We start from the raw sequence: 19528 nt of genomic DNA, 5'->3' as shown, positions 1-19528 counted from the left end.
GCCACCTATCACGTGATTACTTTAATCCTGAAGAAAAGTATGTTTTCTCTGATTTCTTTAAATTTAATCTGAGATAAAGATGAAGTCTCTATGAATGATAGACATGAGTTCAATGTCTTTCACTGAGTTACAAACAGAAGGACAACGTTGGAGTGTTATCAATAGATTATATCACTCGTAAGTATCAGTAGCCTATCATGTATCACTGCTGTGTTATGGTCTCGTCGGAGGACAACCTCGCGATAACAGCCGAGATAACGGAAAACGCCATTTGAAGCACGTCGCGAGGGCACTGACCGACCGACCGACCGACCGTTAACCGGACTGTTCTTCCCGCTCCAAGCCGCTGTGTGTCCAGGTAAGAGTCCGCTCTGCCCCGGTGTTCAGCCAATACACACCGGGGAAACAACGTCGCTGTAGCTGGATCCAATCTAGCCGCCGTAGAATCTACGGTTAGCAGCTAGCTGTTAGCCGCCATTGATATCTACGGTTAGCAGCTAGCTGTTAGCCACCGAGGGCTCATGTGTAGCGTACTGGTAGCGAAGTCTTTGTTCTTTCTATGTTGATAATACAGATATACAAACACAATGGGAACATTAATACATTTACGTTAAAAAAAGAGCTTTTGCATCAGGTCGAGCATAGGAACATTTAAAAACCTAACAGGAACTAAACGGTGTGTTTAGTTGAGTGGCTAACGGCTAATGTAGCTAAGAGGTAGCTAACAGACCGAAGTACGATGTAGAGATAGCCTTAACACATCCAATCAGAAGCGAGTATTCACCGTGAGATATTATGAAATAAGATCTTAACAGTTGCACAGAGACAGGTGCTTACTGTTTGAATCGATTTTTACATGTGTAACATTAGTGAGTTCTGAATGTTACAATCCATATCTTTAGAGTTTTAGTTCTCAGACTCAGAAATCTCCTCTTCAGTAGCACTTACACACACCAAACTATCTAACTACTATTCTGAAGTTTTTTTACACGGGGATTTGTTAAAATGTCTTTCACAGCCTGATTTATACAACATCTTATAAAAGACATGGAGAAAATGTTTTTTTTTTTTTTACTGGCTGTTACTATTTTCTGATTTATGGAGTGATAAAAAGAGTCCGTTTAAGTTATTAGTTATACTAACGTTACGTGTGTGTGTGTGTGTGTGTGTGTGTGTAGCCCAGCAGCAGGATGGCAGATGACCTGGACATTGAAGAGATGCTGGATGCTCCGTACAGGAAGGTGAGTCTCAGTCTGTCCTCTGGTTCTGGACTCTCGGCCGGACTCTGCTGCTCTTCACGGCTCACACAGGAACAAACAGAAACCCTTCAGCTGGTTCCTGTCTCTGTGTTGAGTCTCTGAGCAGTGGAGTCCAGCTGAGGGTAATGATCATAGATAGATATATGTGTATATATATATAAACGTAGATGCTGCCTCCTGCTGTGAGATACTGTCTCTGGACATCTGACCTGTTGGGACCGTAAAGACTCAGAGAAAAAGACTTATTAGTTCATGAGAAGAAAAGCCAAACATAGCGACATGGTATAACATTTCACAGATGATAAATGTCTTTTTATAATATTTTACTAACCGTTCCTTGTAGCCCAAACTTCAAGTTCAGTTTCTCCAGACAGGCTACTGTTTTTGTAGCTGTTTTGTTAAGCTATGCTGTGTTAACATTGTCACATGTAGCTACATGCTAACTAGGGATGCACTGAATCCAGATTTTTGGGATTCAGCCGAATACCGAATCCACTGTTTAAGACTGTGCCGAATACTGAATCCTCCTCCCGTCCTCAGTCCATTAACACAGTAATGAAGTAAACAATGTCCACAGCAGTGTATTTTTCATTGTATTTACCTGAAGTTGCTGATTTTGGCGGCTGTCAGAGTTCTATTTTCAGGAGGCGTGTTGCTCCTTTGAGCAGCAGCAGCGGTGTAGGAAGCATCTCCGTGTGTGTGTATATATATATATATATATATAGATCTATGTGTAGATGGTGATGATGCTGGTGGCGTGGTTCCTGAATAAATGCCCGTCTATCTTTCTTTGTAGACTTGCCTAACGATTTCTCACCTCTGCTCCCCTGACTGCCAGTGTGATCTGTCACAGACATGAAGGTAGTAACAAGCCCCCATCATGCACTGCTGCACTCTGGTCCCCATGGCAACGTGACTGTGGTTCCCTCGGTAACTGTTCCAGTGACTGCTAACCCATCCAAACTCTGAGCTCTGACTCAGAATGACCACAGAGCTGGTCTGACCTTTTATAAAAAGCAGTGTGTAGGATCCAAACTAAAAGTGACTGGACCCTGACCCCCCCACACACACTGACTGACTGACCCCTGACCTTTGACGCCTCACAGAGCAGTCTGTGAGTGTTGTGATATCTCCTCATGATGTTCTCTGTCGACTTTAGGATGAACCCAAGAACCTGAGCCCCAACGGAGAGGAGGAACGAACCAAGAAGTAACCCACCTAACTGTCCTAATCTCTCTCTCTCTCTTTCTTTCTTTCTTTCTTTCTCTTTTTGTCTGTGTGTCTGTCAGTCAGTGTTTGTATCAGTAGTTTAAAGCAATCTATAAATGTTAAGATCACTTTCTACATGTTTACTCCAGAATGTTTTACTGCCCTTACTTACATTAATGAGTAAATTGTCTCCACTGCAACCTGTGTGTGTGTGTGTGTGTGTGTGTGTGTGTGTGTGTGTAGGAAGTCTAGCTCCTGGCTATTTCAAAATAAAATGACTTTCCTAATTTCATTGTTGAGGCATCCTAATTTATCGGCACTAGTGTTGTCACATAGCTTCATGCAGAACAAAGTAAACATTGACTCGTTGTCATGCTGTGTTCTGATTGGCTGCTGTGTGTCCGACAGGAAGAAGCGCAGCCGCAGCCGTGACAAGAAGCGCAGCCGGAGTCGAGACAGGAAGCGCAGCCGCAGCAGAGAGCGTAAACGCAGCCGCAGCCGAGACAAGAGAAGAAGTCGCAGCAGAGAGCGCCGCAGCAGTAGAGAGAGGGGCGGCCGCTACCGAGACCACCACAAGCAGTGAGTACACTTTCAATACAACTTTATTAGAACAGACGCTATCTCAGGACACTTTACAGACACAGTAGGTAACTATCAGTTACTTTTTTTTTTAAATAAAATAATATTTATGTCAGATCCTAACACAAGTTATCTTAGGACACTTTACAGATAGAGTAGGTCTAGACCTCACCAACAATCTCCCCCCCAAAAGCCTGTTTTATGGTTCTGCGGAGGCTCCACGCAGAGCTTTATCTGTAGCCTACGTAAGTGGCCTGGTGTTAATACTTGTGCGCTGGTGTATGCGTTGAGCCGGTGTGTGTGGGGAGTGGGTGATAGAGCGAGGGAGAAGTGAGAGAGTGACGGGGATTAGCTTTGGAGTGAGTAGTGACTCTAGAGTCATAGTGAGAGGAACAAAGTGTCTCCCCTGTTCTTTCTAACCACGGTCGCTGCGGCGTGTAGTTAAATTTTTCGAGGGGTGACGTCAGGCTATGGCGTAGGATCCGGCGTAGACACAGAGGGGTCTGCGGGGGTACTAGGGCTGTAGCGATATACTAATCTCACGATACGATACACGATATTTAGCTCACGATACGATATATATATCACGATATTCAGCCAACGATACGATTCGATTTATTTCGATACACTTACATCATTTTCTGAAAGATTTAAAGGGGACAGAGTGATTTTGGTGACATTTTGTGAGTGTTCCATTTACTTGGATTTAATTAATTGAACTGAAAACAGATAGCTCCAGATTGTCTGCTCTAGCGGAGGGTTTGGTTGTTCAGCCAGCAATCAGGTTTACAAGAATTTGTCAAAATGTCCAGATTCCCGGCAACCTAAGAAACAGTTGGACTACAAACCGACAGCTTTTGTTTTAGCTTGTTTGTAAAAATTCGCTATTTGCAGAGTAGAGCTGTGTTTGCGTAAAACAGCACGGTGGACAAGAGTGGACTGAGCAGATTGAAATATGGCTTTCTACATGTTTATGCCGGTCTACACAGGTGAGTGCATTGATAAGTATTGACTTTCTACTCACGAAGGTTTAATTGTAGCATATTTACAGAAAAGAGACCAGCTTGAGCTCATCTGCCCCAGGGCCGTTGGTAACTCTGTATCGTTCCCAGTCAGGTGCTGCGTGTTTTAACCTTTAACACACACACATCTCGGCTCAGCTGCGCGTGTGTTTTAACGCACACACATCTCGGCTCAGCCGTGTGTGTGGAGCTCGGTCATCGCTGTAGGCTACAGAATCCCGGCATGTGGATAGAGATGTAGATACAGGGGGCTGGGTTTTTGCTCTAAATGCTTGAAATGATAAATAACAGAACACATTTTTTCCTCTTTACATTTAGTGAATTCATGATTATTCTGGGAACCCAAGGGTTAGCAGAGTGAAACCTGGGACAGAAGGTGGCTCTTGTGATGCTGCCGGTTGGCGTCTCTGACTGTGTTTGTGTTTCCAGCCGGCGGCGGTCCAAGAGTAAGAGTCCCGTGAGGAAGGAGAAGAGTCCCGTCAGGCTCCCTGTAGATACGCTGACTCCAGAGGAGCGGGACGCCCGCACCGTGTTCTGCATGCAGCTGGCGGCCAGGATCCGCCCCAGAGACCTGGAGGACTTCTTCTCCGCTGTGGGGAACGTACGTTTGGGGCCACGCTAAAAGTCTGATCCGGTAGGATGGATAGTGGTTGTCGTGGTAACAGCTGTTGTGTTCCTTCTGCAGGTTCGGGATGTGAGGATGATCTCTGACAGGAACTCGCGCAAGTCGAAGGGCATCGCCTACATCGAGTTTGTGGAGGCAACATCGGTTCCTCTCGCCATCGGGCTGACTGGACAAAGGCTGCTGGGAGTTCCCATCATCGTACAGGCCTCACAGGTACAGACAGACAGACATGCCTCACAGCTACAGACAGGGAGACCTACAGACAGACAGGCCTCACAGCTACAGACAGGGAGACCTACAGACAGACAGGCCTCACAGCTACAGACAGGGAGACCTACAGACAGACAGGCCTCACAGGTACAGACAGGGAGACCTACAGACAGGCATCACAAGTACAGACAGGGAGAAGGCGAGACAGAAACACATGAAATCTTGCTTAGGGCACCATATTGGTTAGGGCCGGCTCTGCATTAATGTGTCTGTCTGTCTGTCTAGGCGGAGAAGAACCGAGCGGCTGCTGCAGCTGCTGCCAACAGCCTGCAGAAGGGATCTGCGGGACCAATGAGGCTTTATGTCGGCTCTCTGCACTTCAACATCACCGAGGAGATGCTGAGAGGAATCTTTGAGCCGTTTGGACGGGTCAGACAAACCTTTAAATGTCCCTTCAGGGTTATCTGTCGAGACTTTAATACTCTTATCAACAGAGTATTTCTTATTGGAAATCAAAACACCACAACAATAACAAGTTTTTGTCGAGAAAACCTCACAGCATTGTTTTCTTTTTGTGTGTGTGTGTTTCTACTGGGAAAATCTGTTGAGGTCTGACATATTTAAATCTTTTTATACCATGGTCTGTGTGAATACTCGATTCTGATTGGCTGCAGGGTGTCCATTTAAAAAGCGTATAGGACACCTACTAAAGGAGTTCCGGTGAAACTGTCTGTTTACTGTTCTAAATGAATGCGCTACATTTAATCAATAAGGAAATGTGGATTTATTATTTCCAAATCGTCCTCTGAACACCACAGGATGGCGCTAAAACACACAGGCTGTAAGAAGTCATTTCTACTGGCCCTCTGGACCTTATATACTGTCTATGCTCTGGACTGACTTTGTTTCACAGTGAATAACGTTATCTCTCTCATCCCGTTCACTGTTCAGCTCACTGACAGTAACGTTACACATCGCGGATCAAATTCTTCGTAAAAGTCGTTATATTGTTTTGGGGACAATGACATGTCTGATAGTTAGCTTGTCTTGTTGTTCAACATACTGTCACATTATTTTTACTGATTGCCAACTGTACACAATGTTATTGACTTTGGATCTTGCTAGCATAGTGTTAGCTTTCTGGCTCGTAGCTAAACTGAAGGGTTCTATCAGCTGAGCGGACTATATAAATATCTCCGGTTGCTAAGGGAGGCAAGTCGTATCTAAGGTTCTTCCTAATTCCTGGTGGAGAGAACAACGTTTGCATTGCATAAGAACCTGATGGATGGGAATGATTGTTCCAGGTATTAGTCAAACCGTCAGGCGTAACCAGGGAAACAGAGTTATTGTTTGGATAAACTTTAGATTTCGATTGTAAAACTAATTAAAATATGAACTAATGTTTTAAAAATGTTATTTGGCAAGTGAGCATGGTATACGCGGGTTAATGTCCGACAAGGTGGCGATTGTCAGGTACTAATGGACTTCACAGAGGTGAAGTGTGTGTGTGAGACAGATGTGTGAGACAGATGTGTTTGTGTCTCCCAGATTGAGAGCATCCAACTGATGATGGACAGTGCCACGGGAACCTCTAAAGGCTACGGCTTCATCACTGTGAGTTCTTCTTCATCACTTATTCATTATTGATAATGTTTAGAATTTATGTCTGTCTGCCTCTAACCTGTCTGTCTCTCTCTAACCTGTGTGTGTCTAACCTGTCTCTCTCGCCTGTCTGTCAGTTTTCAGACGCCGACTGTGCCCAGAAAGCGATGGAGCAGCTGAATGGCTTTGAGCTGGCAGGTCGGCCGATGAAAGTTGGAAACGTGACGGAGCGGACCGACTCCTCGGCCTCGTTCCTCGACAGCGACGATCTGGAACGCTCCGGCATCGACCTCGGGACCACCGGACGCCTGCAGCTGATGGCCCGGCTCGCTGAGGGTGAGACTCAGAGTCCACACCACTTGTATAGTTCTCGTGTCCACTGTTCCCAACACCAGAACAGATTCACAGACAGTGACAGGAGAAATAACATGTTAACAGAGACACCCTGCTAACTACACGCACACACACACACACACACACACACACACACGCACACACGCACACGCACACACACACACACACACACACACACACACACACACACACACACACACACACACACACACACACAGTGTTTCTCCACTTCCTCCTGGCTAGAGGCTAGAAGCCATACAGCTACGACAAAGACAGTAAAGCTAAGACACCAAAACAACTTGTTAGTTCAGGTGGTTTGGATTTAAACACTCCCGAGGAACGAACACTCGTTTCCTGGGTGAAAGTATTTCAATTATATTATTATTTTGTTTAACTTTCTTTCTATCCACAACCACAAAGGGAAGCCAAAATCTCCCGATACAGGCGCTGCCATCTTGTTATTTTGGAGCCTGAATCTGCACAGTAGTGATCGGGCGCTTTTTTATTTTATTTTGTAGAAGACTTTTTTTTTTATTATTATTATTATTATTATTATTACAGGGAAAAGGTTTGAATATTGAAAAAATAATGTTTTTTTTAAGTTGGAACATTTTAAGAATAAAGGTCCAGATATTATGAGAAAAAAACAAGTCAGAACATTTTTACAAAAAAAGGTTTGAGTATTACTAGAAAAATAACTGAAAATGTTATGTTTCAAATCCCGCCCACACACCCGCCCGACCAATCGTGAGTCAACAGTTGAACAAACATCAGCTGATCAAAACTACAGACAGAAACATCTCGATCGAACACGTTATCCAAACAAAATATATATTGTGTTTATAAAAATGTCAAATTTAGTAGAACACCCGTTGGTTTTTGAGAAAGTGTGGAGTTTTAGTTTCTACGCTGTTTGTTTTTAAATACACAAAGCAGAATGTAAAATCAGCAGATTCCACAAGGGAGTCTGGTGTCAGAGAAGAGAAGCACTCTGTCTGGGGCCTCCAACTGACTGTCTGTCTGTCTGTCTGTCTGTCTGTCTGTCTGTCTGTCTGTCTGTCTGTGTGTGTAGGTTCAGGTCTACAGATGCCTCCAGCTGCCCAGCAGGCTCTGCAGATGAGTGGAGTGATTGCTATTGGAGCCATGGCTGCTGTGTCAGGTACACACACTCTCACATGCTCACTCGGACTCACCTGTTCACTCTCACTTACGCTCACACACACGCATGCTCACTCACACCTGCCTGATGTCATTACACACATTCAGTACAAAATATAGTTCAGCATTTAATATTTTACCCGTTTTAAACATTAAAGAAACTGTGTGTGTGTGTTGCCACTGGCTTGATTTTAAATAGTTGTTAAATGTGTGTTTCAGCTGCGATGAATCCGGGTCTCAACATGAACTCTGGTGCGATGAATCTTCCCTCTCAGCCGCTCGCTACACACTGCTTCCAGCTCTCCAACATGTTCCACCCCAACAGGTAGGTTCACCTTTAACCCCAACAGCTGCTACACACACTACACACAATGTACAGCTAAAACTGCCCAACGCAAAAATTGCACACATTAACCCAACAGTCAGAAACTGCAAAGTGTGTGTGTGTGTATGTGTGTGTGTGTGTGTTTCAGTGAGAAGCCTCCTGGCTGGGAGATGGATATACAGCATGATGTCATCGAGGAATGTAACAAACATGGAGGAGTCGTCCACGTCTACGTCGACAAAAACTCTGCACAGGTACACACATTTCCTCCATGATTACATCAGTAGTTCTGTCTCTAAAATGTGGATCGGTGATTCCCAAAGTCCAAGATGACATCACAAGTCAAAGCTCTCGAGTGTCCTGTCCCAGAGAAGAGACTAGAACATATTCACCTTTAACAAGCTGACATCACACAAGTTTACCTGTTTGATCAAACTGATTCATGGATTATCACATTAGTTGTATAGTTAGATTAATTTAATTGTCTCTGCAGCTCTAGAGTATTTAAATATTTCATTTTGGAATAGAGACATGTTTCAGACTAGGTTTTTAAGGGTTTCAGGGTCCTCGTAGGGTTAGAAGAACAAACGTGTGTGTCTGTCTGTGTGTCTGTGTATACGTGTGTGTGTGTGTGTGTGTGTGTGTGTGTGATACTTGTGGTGTGTGTGTTTTCAGGTGACAGTGTGACCTCTGACCTCTGCTTGTTTCCAGGGAAACGTTTACGTTAAGTGTCCGTCGATCCCTGCCGCCATGGCCGCCGTCAACGCGCTGCACGGCCGATTCTTTGCCGGTGAGACTTTGATCAACAGGAGAATGATTTAGTGACTCTGATGGAAGATTGTTGATGTTATTAATTATGAATCCGACTTCTCAAACGTTTGAAGGAACTGATGGTAGTTCCAGGTTACCTCAGCGGTAACCTTAAAGCTGCTTATCTTCTGGTAGATAAGATCGACTTTATTAATCTCTGTGCTACAGCAGCTCAAAAGAAAAAATTAGAATAACACAAATACACATTAAGACATAGGAGCAAAAATACACATACAGTATAAGAAATAGAACAATTAGAATTAGTTATAATAGTAATAAAACAAACCTATTTACCCTATAAACACCCTTATATAAACAGACAGTATATAAATACAGATGAATAGAAATGAGATATTGCACAGTTGGAGGTATAAATACAGAGTAATAAATGATAAAGCATAGTGCAGAATATTGTCCGGGGGTAAGCGAGCGTCTGAAAGCGTAGCTCCTATGGAGACATGTTGATGTTAACAAGCCATCACCTCCCATTAGCATCCCATTGACTCCCATTCATTTTCACTTTGACAGAGAATAACTTTACATCTGAAGCGTTTAAAGACTCTATTTGAACGTTGTTTATTTCTAAAGAAACACGACAATGTATAAAAGGCTCCATTACCTTGTAGCTCACGTTATGGCTCCGTAGCAGACGCTTTTATAACAATAGGCTAACGATTGGGTCATAACCACGAGACTTACTGTCACACAGTAGAGGAATTACCGTATAGTACAGGAGAAGCTCTCAGGCAGTCAGGGGAGACGTGGAGGCATCATACAGTCAAGGGAGAAGCCCACCGAGAGTCCATGAACGCATCGGAACAAAATATTTCAGCAAGGTTTTGCTCCTGCTCCTCTGCTCATGGACAGATGAACTTTAAATATTTAGTTATTTAGTCCCAGAAGATAAAATGTTGCGTCTGTTGTTTCAGGGAAGATGATCACGGCAGCGTTCGTCCCTCTGCCGGCCTACCACCACCTGTTCCCGGAGTCTGCCACAGCCAGTCAGCTGCTGGTCCCGCCCACACGGCGGTGACTGGCCAATCAGCTGCTCGCCCCGCCCATGTGGCGGTGACTGGCCTCCAATTGGACACTGGACCCTTTTATACCCTGCTCTCCTATTGGTCGACACAGAGGAGTCGGTCTGAAGGACACCGCCGCCGCGTGTTGCCCTCTTCCTGTTTCCTTTCGCTGTTTCTCATTAGCATATCTGAGTATCGACCAATGATTGAGCTCCGTGAGCTGCGAGGACGCCGGCTGATTGGCTGGTTTGAAGCCGTTTGGTATTTAAGTGTTTTGTAATCAAGAATTTGGTTTTGTAAAAGCCTTTATTAAATTTTATTTTGAAGTCATTGACAGCTGTTTGTCTTTTATCATCGGGGGGGGGGAGGAGTGTAAATAAGTAAATTTACTACAGTACTGTACTTCAGTTCACATGTTGAGGTACTTGTACTTAACTTGAGTCTTTTCTTTTCATGCCACTTTCTACTTCTACTCTGCTACATTTCAGTGAGAACAGCTTTAGTTACTAGTTACTTTAGTTACTCCACTACATTCATCTGTTCCAGCTTTAGTTACTAGTTACTTTAGTTACTCCGCTACATTCATCTGTTCCAGCTTTAGTTACTAGTTACTTTAGTTACTCCACTACATTCATCTGTTACAGCTTTAGTTACTAGTTACTTTAGTTACTCCACTACATTCATCTGTTCCAGCTTTAGTTACTAGTTACTTTAGTTACTCCACTACATTCATCTGTTACAGCTTTAATTACTAGTTACTTTAGTTACTCCACTACATTCATCTGTTACAGCTTTAGTTACTAGTTACTTTAGTTACTCCGCTACATTAATCTGTTCCAGCTTTAATTACTAGTTACTTTAGTTACTCCACTACATTCATCTGTTACAGCTTTAGTTACTAGTTACTTTAGTTACTCCACTACATTCATCTGTTCCAGCTTTAGTTACTAGTTACTTTAGTTACTCCACTACATTCATCTGTTACAGCTTTAGTTACTAGTTACTTTAGTTACTCCGCTACATTAATCTGTTCCAGCTTTAGTTACTAGTTACTTTAGTTACTCCACTACATTCATCTGTTACAGCTTTAGTTACTCCACTACATTCATCTGTTACAGCTTTAGTTACTAGTTACTTTAGTTACTCCACTACATTCGTCTGTTACAGCTTTAGTTACACATATATGTATGATATATTGGGGTTAAAGGGGTGATAGAATGATTATATAGGGTATTTTACACTGTTCCTTAAGTTCTCCTAATAGGGTATGTTACATTGGTTGGGCTGAAAATTGCCCGAATGCTATTTTATGGGCCCTTAACTACCCTGTGAATATGGCCCTATTTGTAACAAGGCTGCTGGCATAACTAGAGTATATTTAGAGTTTGAATTTTGTCATGCCACTTATATTACAGCTACCCTAAGGTCTTACAAAGCTAACAGTTGTGTCCGATTTCAATTTAATGCAAATTTCTTTCGTTAGCTGCTAGTGTTCCTTAAATCTTATGGGTAAAGCTTGCTGCTAGTTATCTACACTTTCGGCATAACTATAGTATATTTACAGTTTGAATGTGGTCATGCCACTTATATAACATCTACCCTAAGGTCTTATAAAGCTAACTGGTGTCCGATTTCAATTTAATGCATTTTTTGTGAATTTCAGAGGTCTAGGAGGAGGTTAGCTAGCTCTCATTGATAGAGCTCCATCCAGCTGCAAGCACTATCAATGAGACTCACGGACGGAAGAGACATTTATTTCCCCGATCGTTTGTTTAAATAACTCAACACACATATCCATTTTAAGATTAACGGGAACCTGTGGTAAGAGATTGCGGGCGTAACAAGCTCGCTGACCGCACTCACTCACACAGACCGGCCATTTAGCAGGGAGAGGGGAGCTGCAGGCCCTGGAGCTCTGTCAGGGCAGCAGCGTTTGGTAGTCCAGTAACTCAGGAACGGTGACTTTGCACGGGTATCGAGCACCGCGGGCTGCCGGCCGTGACAGAGCTTTCGTAAAACGGCCAATATTTGACCTCTACATACTTGCTTCCTCGCGTTAAAAAGTCTCAAGTGAATTTAGTGATAAAATAGCAGATGAACAATGTATACAATGTTTGAGATCTGCACGACCTATTCAGAAGAGTATGTGTAGCCTATGTAAATGTTGGGGCGTGACAAAGAGATATGTTACTAAAACAGAGGGAGGCTGTCCATGGTGCTGAAACAGAGCATTATTACGAAAACAGGGAGGCTGTCCATGTTACTGAAAGCAGAAGGGGGCTGTCCATGGTGCTGAAATGGAGCATTGTTACTAAAACAAAGGGAGGCTGTCCATGTTGCTAAAAAATAGCTGTTACTAAAACAGGGAGGCTGTACATGGTGCTGAAAAAGAGCTGTGTTAATGAAATAGAAGGGGGCTGTCCATGGTGCTGAAACGGATTGTTACTAAAACAGAGGGAGGCTGTCCATGGTGCTGAAAAGGAGCATTATTACTAAAACAGGAGGCTGTCCATGCTGAAAAAGAGTGTTATTAGTAAAACAAAAGGGAGGCTGTCCATGGTGTTGAAAAGAGCTGTGTTACTAAAACAGAAGGAGGCTGTCCATGGTGCTGAAAAAGAGATATGTTATTAAATCTGTCTATGATGCTGAAATGGACCATTATTACAAAAACAGAGGGATGCTGTCCATGGTGCTAAAATGGAGCATTATTACTAAAACAGAGAAACCATGGTGCTGAAAAAGAGATATGCTACTATAACAGAGGGTGGCTGTCCATGGTGCTGAAAAAGAGATATGTTACTAAAAGAGAAGGTGCTGTCCATGGTGCTGGAATGGAATATTACTACTAAAACAGGTTGTCTATGCTGCTGAATTTGAGCATTATTACTAAAACAGAGGGATGCTGTCCATGGTGCTGAAACAAATTATTTTACTAAAACAGGGACGCTGTCCATGGTGCTGAAATGGACCGTTATTACTAAAACAGAGGGAGGCTGTTGGTGGTGCTGAAACGAATTATTTTTACTACAACAGAGGGAAGCGGTCCATGGTGCTGAAATGGAGCATTGTTACTAAAACAAAGGGAGGCTGTCCATGGTGCTGATAAAGAGCTGTGTTAATGAAATTGAAGGGGGCTGTCCATGGTGCTGAAACGGATTTTTACTAAAACAGAGGAAGGCTGTCCATGGTGCTGAAACAGAGCATTATTATTATTAAAAGAGAAGGGGGCTGTCCATGGTGCTGAAATAGAACATTATTACAAAAACAGGGAGGCTGTCCATGGTACTGAAAACAGAAGGGGGCTGTCCATGGTGCTGAAATGGAGCATTGTTACTAAAACGATGGCGCAGTGGATATGACACATGCCTTTGGTGCGGGAGATCCGGGTTTGATTCCCACTGCGATACATCAACCAATGTGTCCCTGAGCAAGACACTTAACCCCTAGTTGCTCCAGAGGCGTGCGACCTCTGACATATATAGCAATTGTAAGTCGCTTTGGATAAAAGCGTCAGCTAAATGACATGTAATGTAATGTAATAATGTAAAAACAAAGGGACACTGTCCATGGTGCTGAAAAAGACATATGTTACTAAATCAGAGGGAGGCTGTCCATGGGCCGCCGTTACCCTCAATGATCCTCAGTAACGTGAGGTCTTTGAAAAGAAAAATGGCTTCAGCCTGCTACGAGTACCGTGAGACACTAACATGGTGTTTACTGAAACATGGCTGCGTCCTGATGTTCCGGACTCACTGTGCGAGGTGGAGGGTTTCTCTCTTAAGCTGCTTACACACTGACCAGACGGCCGACCGTTGACAGGAAAGCCAGTCGAAATAATCAGTCTCCCCGTGTTGGTCCAAAAAGTGCCACAGAACCGACCAAAAAGACAAGACGAGACAAGACATAATACATCTCTATAACAGCAGGCGGCGCTAATCTGTATTGTTGCCCAGGAAATGAAAACCGGCAGCTGATTGGACGAACGCGTCACATGGGTTTGTTTTCTCCGGAAATTCAAAGCCAGACTGTCATGACTGCCGTTCAGAATACGATCTCATATTGGACTAAAATAGTTCACTGAAACATGTTTCTGAGAACATTTTAAGTGAGAAATAGGCTAAGCAGTTGCTGAATCTGTCTTCATTTCAGCTCAACAAAGGTCAGTTTAAAAGATTTTCGTAAGATTTTGAGAGACTCTAGTCACCTCATTCCGCTCCCAATTTCCGGGTGAGTCCCGAGTGCCCTGCCGGCAACTGAACATGTCAGGTCGGCCAAACTGAATGCCGACAGTCCCCCAGACTGACAACGGCACGGGACACACCCAACAGATTTGCGTCACTGACCTCGCCAGACCGATAATCGGCTAAGTGTGTCCCGGCTATTATTCGCTCCGACAGGAGTTAGACGTCGGGTAAAGACATCTGTGTTTTTATCAATGACAAATGGTGCCGGCAATATACACTGCGCAAAATTGTTTGCAATCCCGATGTTGAATTAATGTGTTTGAGCCTAAGACCCATGTATCTGCCCAGAGAGTTTGGTAACATCATGCAGTGTGTATGTCCCTCCCAGCGGGAACGCTGCAAGTGCAGCAGCACACATCACTGACTGTGTACATCAACAGTTAATGTGCCCTCCTGATGCCCCGATTTATATTCTAGGGGATTTTAATCACTGTAAATTGGAATTGTCACTCCCAGGTTTTTCACAGTATGTCAAATGTGGTACAAGAGAGGACAGAATCCTTGAAAAGTGCTATTTTAATGTGAAAAATGTCTACGTGAGAAGGGCTAAACCACCACTGTCAAACTCGGATCATAACGTAGTCCATCTCATCCCCACTTACAGAACTGTTCTCAAAAGCAGTAACCCATACACCAAGACTGTAAAGATCTGGACTAGTGACAGCATAGAGTCCCTTAAAGGTTGCTTTCTCTCCACAGAATGGAGTATTTTTCATGAACTGGATGTAGATGAAGCGGCAGAGACTGTTACGGATTACATACAATTCTGTGTGGACAATGTGATACCTCAGAAAGTAATAACTGTATATAACAACAAGCCATATACAGTATAACTAAGGAGGTTAAAGACTGTATCAACCGCAAGAAATTGGCATTCAAGGATAGAGCACAACTGAATATTGTGCAGACAGAACTTAATCACTTGCTCAGGGAAGCCTGGAGGAGACAGAAAGAATTAATTGAAGAGAGTTTTACAGAAATTAACTCAAAAAAATGTATGGGACATGATGAAGGTAATTACTAATATGACACCTGCCCGAAAATGCATCAGTACCTCTGATGACCTGCAAAAAGCTAATGAACTGAATGACTTTTATCTGAGATGTGAATCTCTGGACTTCTCCTCAAAATGGAGAATGTTTTAGAGACAATTTCTGTCACAGAGCAGGACGCGAGGCTAGTGATAGAACATCAGGAGGTCAGATTGCTTTTTAAAAACTTATGTACTAAGAAGGCCACTGGGCCAGATGGAATATCTGCATTCCTATTAAAGAATATATTAGGATAAGAATAGGTATTTTTCCTTTTTAACAAACCGTACTCAACAGGTCAGAGTGAATAATGCTCTCACGGAGCCCAGGCCAATCAGCACTGGTGCCCCTCAGGGCTGTGTCAGCTCTCCAGTTCTCTTTACATTGTATACTAATGATTGCACTAGACTCCACACCGACAATTATATTATTAAATTCTCAGATGATACAACAATCTTGTGCTAAATGTGACCACAACTGAGGACATGGTGTTTGACCCAAAGGCCATAGGTGACACCAGTCCCATAGTGATCAACAATTCAGTTCAATTCAATTCAATTTTATTTATAGTATCAAATCATAACACAAGTTATCTCGAGACACTTTACAGATAGAGTAGGTCTAGACCACACTCTATAATTTACAAAGCCCCAACAATTCCAACAATTACAGTAATTCCCTCAAGAGCAAGCAGTGCAACAGCGGCGAGGAAAAACTCCCTCTTGGGAAGAAACCTGGGACAGACCCAGGCTCTTGGTAGGCGGTGTCTGACGGGCCGGTTGGGGATATGATGAACAGTGGCAATAATAGTACTAAAACTTCAAATGGTAGTCGTAGTAGTTCATGTCATATCAGGGCGCTGCAGGGCGTTACAGGATGTAGCATGGCCCAGCAGAGCATGGATGGATGTAGCAGGACGCAGCAGGGTTCAGCAGGAAGCAGCATGACACTGCAGGGCACCGCTGAGCTTAGCAGGGAGTGCAGCAGGACCACGGCGACAGCTGCAACCAGGATATGCTGGGTGAAAAAACATAAGGACTCCGGGGAGTAAACTCCCCAGAAGCTAGGATTAGTAACAAGCATTTCTGGGACGGGATGCACACAAATAGTAATAGAAAGGGAGAGGAGAGAGCAGCTCAGTGTGTCAAAGGAAGGAAGGAAGTCCCCCGGCAGTCTAGAACTATAACAGCGTAACTAAGAGAGACAGGTCATAAGGAGAGGAACAACTTACCCATTACCCAGGTTAGCTCTTACAAGTACCTTGGTGTACATACTGTATCGATAATGCACTTAGCTGGAAGGACCACGTGAACACTCTTTGTTCTAGACTTCAACAGAGTATGCATTTCTACGAAGACTTAGAGTGTATGGAGTCGAGCAAAAAATGATGTTGTTGTTCTATCATGCAATACTAAAGAGTATTTTTAAGACATGGCATCACAACCTGGTATGGTAACTTGACAGTACAGTCCACAGATTGCCCGTCAGGTACAGACAGCTATGAAGATTATGGGGGTCAAAAACCATCTGTCCCCCCAGACAATTTATGAGCAGTCGGTTATCAGACAGGCACAAAAAATAGTTTCCGACCCGACTCACATACTTCACCCAGAATTTCAGCTTCTAACTTGTGGTAGAAGATTCAGGGTTCCTAGATGCAGGCTGAACCGACATAAATACTCATTTGTGCCTATGTCCATTAAGCTTCTTAACACTAACATGTAGGCTAGTTGGGTTGTGTCCTATGTTGTCGTGCGATAAGTAGTGTACCGCATGGGCTATGTGGAAATGTGTCATTTGTGCAATATGTAGGCTATTGGGGTGTCCTTTTTGTCATTTGTACAATACATAGGCTATTTGGGTTGTGCGATATGTTAGTTGTGCAATACGTAGGCTATTTGGGGTTGTGCATCATGTCATTGTGCAACACGTTAGGCTATTGGGGATTGTACAATAGGTTAGTTGCGCAATACGTAGGCTATTCAGTTGGCCGTTATGTCATTTGTCCAATACGTAGTCTATCGAGGTTGGGCATTGTCAGTGCATTGTGGAATTTGTGCGATATGTAGACTATTGGGGTTGGGCAATATGTTAGCTGTGCAATATCGTACTGTGCAAGGGCTGTGCCACACTTATTGCGGAGAATACAGCCGACGGGGTTGTTTAATGGGAAGTGCCAATGAAAGGAGGAGTTAATGTGCTTATTATATGTATATGGAAGCATTTTTGTTTGTGTTGCACGAGAGTATGTCCTGCGAGATATTTATATTTGTTGTCTTTTCTGTATTTTGTGTTGTTTTTTTTGTATTTGGTGTTGCAGAATGAACAGAGTCCAAAACAAATTTCCCTTCGGGGACAATAAAGTATATCTTATCTTATCTTATCTCTCCTATCTCCCCCCCTTTCCTATTCCTCCTATCTACCACCCCAACCTCTCCTATATCTCCTATCTACCCCCCTCTACTATCTACCACCCCACCCTCTCCTATCCCTCCTATTTACCCCCCACCCTCTCCTATCTACGCCCCTCTCCTATCTACCACTCCATCCTCTCCTATCTACCCCCCCCTCCTATCTACCTGCCCCCTCTCCTATCTACCTAACCCTATCTGTGATTTTTTAAGGTCAAATGATAAAAAGTCATAGCATGTGTCAGACATTCTCTCTCTTATATACTCCACTCTCTCCTATCTCTCCTATCTACCTCTCCTACTATCCACCCTCTCTCCTATTCCCTTATCTACCCATCTCATATCTCTCCTACTACCCACCCTCTCTCCTATTCCCTTATCTACCCATCTCATATCTCTCCTACTACCCACCCTCTCTCCTTAAAAAGCTTAAAAGTCTACGCACCTCATGAGGATTGAACCCACAACCATGTGTTCTTATTTGAATTTGTTTTTGTTTTTCCACTTTAAAAATTTATATTAAACGCACCTTGTGAGTCGGCTCACTGAATATGTGATGTGGTGTCCGAATTTCAACAAAGTTGTGGATAGTCATAAAAATCATAGTTTAGTATGTTGCAAAAGTCATAAAAAAGCAAAAGTATACTATGTCGAAAAAAGTGATAAACAAAGCCATAGTACAATATGTCTAAGAAAAAAGCCACTGTTGTGGTTGTGATGTTTCTGTTGCCTGTTTGTATATTTCTGTTGCTGTTTCCTGTTTTGTATATTAATTTTGTATTATTCTGATGAATGTTTATGTTTCTGTTTATCCTGTTTTGATTGTGTATTATTCTGAGTAGTGTATGTTTCTGTTTCCTGTTTTATTTTGGTGGTCTGGTTTTTTGTCTTGTCTTGTCTAGTTTTACTTCCTGTGTTTTCCCACCTGTCTGATTGTCCTGTCCCACCCTGATGTGTTTCACCTGCTGTATCACCTGTCCCTTGTTTGCTCGTTACCTCGTGTATTTAGCCTCTGTGTTTCCTTTGTCTTGTGTTAGATCATTGTGTTTGCTTTTGCCTGTTGTTCCTTACTGTGTCAGTTCTTGTCTGATTTTTTTTTTTTTTTTTTTTTATTTATTTATTTATTTATTTATTTTTTTTTTGCTCCCTGGATTTCCTTTGGTCTCAAGTTTCTGGTTTGTTCTGCTCTTGTTTTTTTGTTTTCTACACTCTGGATTAGTTTTTTTGCCTGCCCCTCTCAGGACTCTTTGTTAGTTTGTACTTAGTTTTTTGGACAAATAAATCCTCCAACTCAGACTTCTCCTGCCTACCTGCCTGCTTTCTGCATTTGGGTCCTCAATTCTCTGAACTGTCCCAGAATGATCTGACCATTATGGACCCAGCGGAGAGGCGTTTGTTTGAGAAGGTGTCGGAGTCTGACCAGACTGTGGCTAAATTGGCGAACTCCAAACCAACCCAGCAGTCTCCTATCCTGGAGAAGATCGCCGTACAGCAGTATTGGTTCAAGGAGAGACCGTGGGTGAGTCATTTTGTTCCCTGCCTGGATGAAATCAAGAAAAAAAGTGTTTTCTTCAAACTCGTCCCTATGACTCACCCACCTGCCTGCCTACTTCCCGGTCTGCTAATACCATGGCTACTGGGGCATTGTTTGTCACCCAGCCTGCCCCTTT

The 19528-nt window shown here is 43.2% G+C and overlaps 1 protein-coding gene across 3 annotated transcripts; it reads left to right on the top strand.

Moving 5' to 3' along the window:
* The first annotated feature begins 196 nt into the window (after positions 1 to 196).
* Positions 197 to 10506, top strand: LOC114554732 (RNA-binding protein 39-like). 3 transcript variants are annotated; one of them, XM_028576734.1, is made up of 15 exons: positions 197 to 358; positions 1179 to 1241; positions 2056 to 2120; positions 2419 to 2468; positions 2877 to 3047; positions 4499 to 4670; positions 4755 to 4907; positions 5190 to 5333; positions 6453 to 6518; positions 6644 to 6842; positions 7933 to 8019; positions 8238 to 8343; positions 8492 to 8597; positions 9055 to 9133; positions 10083 to 10506. In XM_028576734.1, exons 3-15 carry the CDS (start codon positions 2115 to 2117, stop codon positions 10184 to 10186), a joined length of 1443 nt encoding a protein of 480 aa, XP_028432535.1. In that variant the 5' UTR covers positions 197 to 358; positions 1179 to 1241; positions 2056 to 2114; the 3' UTR covers positions 10187 to 10506. The 3 variants fall into 3 exon arrangements, 2 of the variants coding, with proteins under 2 accessions (XP_028432535.1, XP_028432534.1); XR_003692455.1 differs by lacking the exon at positions 2056 to 2120 and having other exon boundaries at positions 9019 to 9133; positions 10083 to 10102; XM_028576733.1 differs by lacking the exon at positions 2056 to 2120.
* Positions 10507 to 19528: the final 9022 nt, after the last annotated feature.

Source organism: Perca flavescens, chromosome 4, assembly GCF_004354835.1.
Source record: "Perca flavescens isolate YP-PL-M2 chromosome 4, PFLA_1.0, whole genome shotgun sequence".
Taxonomy (NCBI): Eukaryota; Metazoa; Chordata; class Actinopteri; order Perciformes; family Percidae; genus Perca; species Perca flavescens.
The sequence above is the reverse complement of the archived record's forward strand: the minus strand, read 5'-3'. Positions and strand labels throughout refer to the sequence as shown.

What these genes read in the sequence shown, in the direction of transcription:
- LOC114554732 (XM_028576733.1), top strand. Translation starts at nt 1,191, where the DNA reads ATGGCAGATGACCTGGACATTGAAGAGATGCTGGATGCTCCGTACAGG. An exon ending in TCTTCTCCGCTGTGGGGAAC is followed by an intron (nt 4,671 to 4,754) that starts GTACGTTTGGGG and finishes TTCCTTCTGCAG; the next exon opens with GTTCGGGATGTGAGGATGAT. An exon ending in TCATCGTACAGGCCTCACAG is followed by an intron (nt 4,908 to 5,189) that starts GTACAGACAGAC and finishes CTGTCTGTCTAG; the next exon opens with GCGGAGAAGAACCGAGCGGC.